Raw genomic sequence first — 5,000 nt, forward strand, 5'->3', positions numbered from 1 at the left:
TTCTCTCTGCCACTCTCTTGTCTTTTCTTCCTCCTTTCCTTTCCTTCCTTCACCTTTGGGTGGCCAAGTGGACTTTTTAAAGAAGTCTTTAGATTCCCAGGGTCACTGGGAAGAACGCACAGTCCTGAGTGCAACACGATTCTCATCAATTCTTATGTGAATGTGATATCAATACAAAGAGAAGAGGTTCGATGTAGTTCACAGATACAAAAAATAAGAATATGACACACTCCACTCCACTCCACTCCCCCCTCGCCCCCCCCCCCCGTTTTTTAAAACTTCTGTGTAAATAGTGATCTGTGGAGTGTATCCCAGGCAATAGTGAAGCCCATGGATGGCCTCTGCCACAGATGGTGTGCTGCCAGAGGATGAGCCTCCTTCCCGATGCCCCCCTCTCCCTCCCCACACACACCCCGTGAGCCAAGAGAAGACGAAGACCCCCTCCCTGGGGGTCTGACAGGCTGACTCCCGGAGCCAGGTGAGGCCAGACCTGTCTTTGGGAGGCACTTCATGCTCTGAGATTTCCAGCCTGCTGAGTCCCAACCCTCGGCTGTGTGGGCACCTATGCCCCACAGCCTTTGTGGTTATGCAGACACCTGCCCCCGACCCCCTCCACACACTCTCTGCCCCCGGGCAGCCGAGAAACACGTTCTGAGCGTCCCCCTGCCGCCTGGATGCATCCAGCTGGCTGTCCCTTGGTTCCTCGGTGTCGGTTGTTGGACTCCACCTGGTGGCCGCCTTGATATGGCTGTCGCGGGCTCCGGAGCCGGCAAGGGATGACAAGTGGCCGAGGAGCCCGAGACAGAGTGTGACAAAGTCCCTAAGCTGCAGGAAGGACTGTCCCTGCCCTGCTGGGACCTGGGGGCCTGATGTATTGGTCGGAGATTGGGCCTGGAGGATGGCAAGTGAGCAGGCGGAGGCTGTGGAGGGAGGCGGGCGTCGCCTCGCGCCTGAACGTGGCTAGACTGGGGTGGCGCTACTGTTGGCGGGTAGACCAGCACACCCTGTCACACTACGTACTGGTAGTGCTGCTGCCACCACTGCCACCAACTGCAGAGACCGACCGGAGATGTCGATCTGTGGGCGGCAGAGGGAAGGGTGCCTTGGCCTGGGACTTTGTTTTTCCTTTTTTTTTTTTTTTTTTTTCTTTCTTCTTTCTTCGAAGTCCTTCTGCACTTGGGCCTAACCCTAATTACTTGCTACTTGCCACTAAGGAAGGTCTGGACTGTTTTGTTTTTTTGTTTTGTTTTGTTTTGTTTTGTTTTTTTCCCCAAAGTCCCCCTTCAGGGAGTGATCGAAGGTCGCTTTTTTTTTTTTTTTTTCCCCCTTTGACAGGCAGAGCGGACAGTGAGAGAGAGAGACAGAGAGAAAGGTCCTCCGTTGCCATTGGTTCACCCTCCAATGGCTGCCACGGCCAGTGCGCTGCGGCCGGCGCACCACGCTGATCCGAAGGCAGGAGCCAGGTGCTTCCTTCTGGTCTCCCATGGGGTGCAGGGCCCAAGCACTTGGGCCATCCTCCACTGCACTCCCTGGCCACAGCAGAGAGCTGGCCTGGAAGAGGGGCAACCGGGACAGAATCCGGCGCCCCGACCGGGACTAGAACCCGGTGTGCCGGCGCCCCAAGGTGGAGGATTAGCCTATTGAGCCACGGCGCCGGCCCCTGGGTTGCCTTTTGAGGGCCAGAGGCCAGTCTACTGGAGCCCGTGTGTGTGTGAGTTAAGGATGTAGGTGGCGGGTGGCGGGTGGCGGGTGGCGGGTGGCATGCTCATGTCCCTATTCCCCCTCCCCCACCCCAGGTCGACCAGGTGGCAGAGGAGTGTGCTCTAACAGAGATGGGTGGCATTTTGGGGACAAGTGACCGGGTCCCCAAGCTCAGAGGTGGCTGTGTCCAGTGCATCAGCCCCGTGCCCTCTCGCGTGGACATTTTTATACTTGGAGTTGTGGTTTTGGACCTGCAGGTAAGTGCTGACACGCTGTTCTCTGGTGACTGTCGCCAGAGAGAGGGGACTCCGGACGTGCGTTGGGGACACGGGGACAAAGTGGGCTTCCAGTGGGCTGGTGCTCGACCGTGCTCCTTTCTGAGAGCCACCTGCTTGGGCTCGCGCGGTGGCTTGTGTGCGTTCGTCCCGGTTGTCCCGCGACGGTGATGCCACCTCCGGCCTATGGTGCCCGAGGGCGGTGGGGGTGAGGCGGGCGTCGGGTCCTCTACCCGCGTGCGCTCCTTGCCGCTGGTGAGCCGATCGCCTGGTGGTTGTGACAACCCTCTGACTGAAAGGACCTCGATGAGGGGTGGCTTCATGCCACACGTGTGCGTGTCAGGCGTTCTCCGCTGGGGTTGTCTACCGCCTGCAGTGGGAGGCGGGGGCCGGCGAGGCTGCAGCGGGCCCCACTGGTGGCTGTCCTTGCCGGGTCGTGCCCCCCGCCCTCACTCCACGTGTTAAAACTCCGAGCTGACTGTGACCGATGTGGTGCTGTGGTGCTCTCCTGGGCCGGACCTAAGCTGCTCCAGATGAGGGACGGCCGTTCATGGCGAACGCTGCCGAGCCTCTCGTTCTGGCCTGCGGGCCCCTCGTTCTGCCTTCCCCACCCGTGGGTGGTGTGTGGGTAGCAGGGGTGCGGAAACCGGCCCGACCTCTGCTGTCCCCGTGCTTTTGCGCGCGGGGGGGTGCTGGGGTCCTGTGACGTGGCGGGCATCCCTCGCTGTCGCCCTGTTGTGGGCTGTGGCTGTGGAGCCTTGACTCCACGCGAGCCTGTGCGGTGCCCCTGGAGCGGTCCAGGTTGTGCCTCAGGTGCCTGAAGCCGAGTGGTGGTGTTGCTCCTGTCCCCCCAGTGCCCTCTCCCGGGTGTCGCTGCTGTGGCTGCCTCTGGCTGCTGCCTGTGCCCCTTGGGAGTGTTGGGGGGGTCGAGGCGGTAAGAGAAGGGGAGACCCGTGCGTGCTTCGCCTCGCTGGAGGGAGGCTGCCGGTGTCGTGCCGTCCCCACGTGTGTGGGGGGTATCGGCTTGGCGGGCGCATGCCTGCGTGCTTGCCACCCCCTGTGGGGTGGTGTGTGCCAGGTGTGTCGAGCGGTCGCGGCGTGGTCCGGCCCGGCTGGACGAGTGCGGGGGCTGGGAAGGGCTGTGGCGAATGGGATTGGTAATGCGCCCAGCCTGCCCTGGCCCTGGCCGCGGATGCTCAAAGTGCCATTTCTTTACCTATACCGCAGACCCCCCCCCCCCGCCCCGATTGCGTGGCCTCGGGTGGTGCTCCCTCGGTTTGCCTCCTGCCGGCCCGGCGGGGAGGGGGCAGTTGGAGTGGGGGTGTGGCCCACCTTCGGTGAGGAAAGCCTTCTCTAGCGATCCGAGAGGGGCGTGCCTTCTGATGGGGTACCGTTACCCCCTGGCCGCCGTCCCTCCTGTGCTGAGTGCGTTGGGTGGCGTGCTCCACCCGTGCGCCCCGTTTGCCCCTTCTGTTGGGGGGGGGAAGCGTAGGCGTGCTGGTGGGTCTGCCGGTCCCCGCGGTGGGGACCGGGGCGCTGCTCTTTCGGCCCTAACGGCCGCGGCCCGCGCCTCCCCCCTCCGTGTTGGGGGAGGGTCCCGCCGGGCCGGGCTGGCGGTCCGTCGCTCGTTCGTGTTTGGGGCCGGCGCGCGCGCCCGTGCGTGCGCGTGCCTTCCGTGTCACTCTCCGTGTTTGCCTTGTCGGCCGGGGCTGGGCGGGGGCGCGCGTGGTCTGTCCTGCGCGTCCCCGGGGCTGTGGCGCGAGCGGGCGGCTCCCTGCTTCCCCTGCTCGCCACCCCGGGCTGCGACTGGCCGTCATCGGGGCGGCGGTCGGCACGTGTGTTGGGCTTGGGCCCAGCCCTCTCTTCCCCCTCGGCCGCGTGGTCGCCCCTGGGGAGCGTTCCCTCGGGGTCGCGGCGCTTCCCGGGAACGGGGATCCGGACGGTTGGCTGGGCGGGAGGCGGCGCGAGGGCCGTTCGGCGTGTGCGGTTGTTGGCGACGTCGCGTGGAGGCGCCCCGGCGGCGGGGCTCCCGGGTGCGCGTGGGAGAAGACGCGGAGGGTCGCCGGAGGCGGGCTCCGGTGTCCCTGGCCGTCGCGGGGCCGCCCTGGCGTGTGGCGGTGCGATCCCGTGTCCGTTTCCCCGGCGGGGTCCGGCTTTTGTGGCCCGAGGCGATTCCCGCGTCCTCTCCCTCGCGCCTCCGGTGCCTCGCCCTCCGTGGCCCCGGTGCGGCCCCCACCCCCCCTCGCTGCCTCGGCGGGCTGGGCCGTTCGCCCTCCCCCCCTCCGGGGGAGGGTGGACTCTTTGAAGGCTCTGCTCCCCGCGTGCCTGTGGGGGCTTTGTGGGGTTGGGGTCTGTCCGTGACCGGTGGCGGTGGCGGTGGCCGGTGGTTTTCCCCACGTGAGGACGCGTGTTGGCTGGCAGTGGCTGAGGCACGACGGCCCCCGGTTGGCCGCGTCAGGTGCCGCCTCCCCGTCCCGCGGGACCGCCCTTGCCCTCGGAGGGTGCTGGCGGTGAGATCCCGTGTGTGGTGGTGGGGGTGTGTGTGCTCTGGCGTGACTGGCCGGCTGGACGCGTGGTGAGGCCCTTCTGCCCGCACCGTCGTCGCGTGGGTGGGCCCTGGCCCTTCCCCGTCGCCCTTTGCCGCGCCTTCCTCCGTCTGCTGAGCGGCCCTGGCCCGTCTCCTTTCGCTCTCTTGCTTCTCGTCCGCTTCCCGACCCGGGTCGCCGTGACCCTGCTGTGTTTCGCCTCCCCTTGGGCCCGCCGTGTCTTGGGGGTTGGGGGTTTCGTCCCCCCCTTCCGCGTGTCGAGCCGCCCCGGGTGGCGGTGGCGCCGCTCGTCGGCTTGTTGGCGTGCGTGGGGGAAGGAGAAGGAGGAGGAGGAGGAGAGGGGGGCGTCGTCGCCCCCACCCCCCCCCCCGCTCTCCCCCGGTGGCGTCGGCGGCTCCGTGGCGGCGGTGGTGCTCGCGTGTGCGCCCTGAGCCCCGTGGGTGTGTAGTGGCCGGTTCCTCCGGGCCGTTGCGTCGTG

General features: G+C 66.2%; 1 protein-coding gene across 1 annotated transcript; it reads left to right on the forward strand.

Moving 5' to 3' along the window:
- The first annotated feature begins 10 nt into the window (after positions 1-10).
- On the forward strand, positions 11-4,859 carry LOC133755003 (uncharacterized). The gene is made up of 2 exons (XM_062185332.1): positions 11-1,711; positions 1,797-4,859. The coding sequence occupies exon 2, from the start codon at positions 3,125-3,127 to the stop codon at positions 4,553-4,555; it is 1,431 nt and encodes a 476-aa protein (XP_062041316.1). The 5' UTR covers positions 11-1,711; positions 1,797-3,124; the 3' UTR covers positions 4,556-4,859.
- The last annotated feature ends 141 nt before the right edge of the window (positions 4,860-5,000 follow it).

This window comes from Lepus europaeus, unplaced genomic scaffold, assembly GCF_033115175.1.
Source record: "Lepus europaeus isolate LE1 unplaced genomic scaffold, mLepTim1.pri SCAFFOLD_370, whole genome shotgun sequence".
Lineage (NCBI taxonomy): Eukaryota > Metazoa > Chordata > Mammalia > Lagomorpha > Leporidae > Lepus > Lepus europaeus.

Bases quoted from the DNA above. Each gene is read 5' to 3' on its own strand.
- LOC133755003 (XM_062185332.1), top strand. From the start codon at position 3,125: ATGGGATTGGTAATGCGCCCAGCCTGCCCTGGCCCTGGCCGCGGATGC.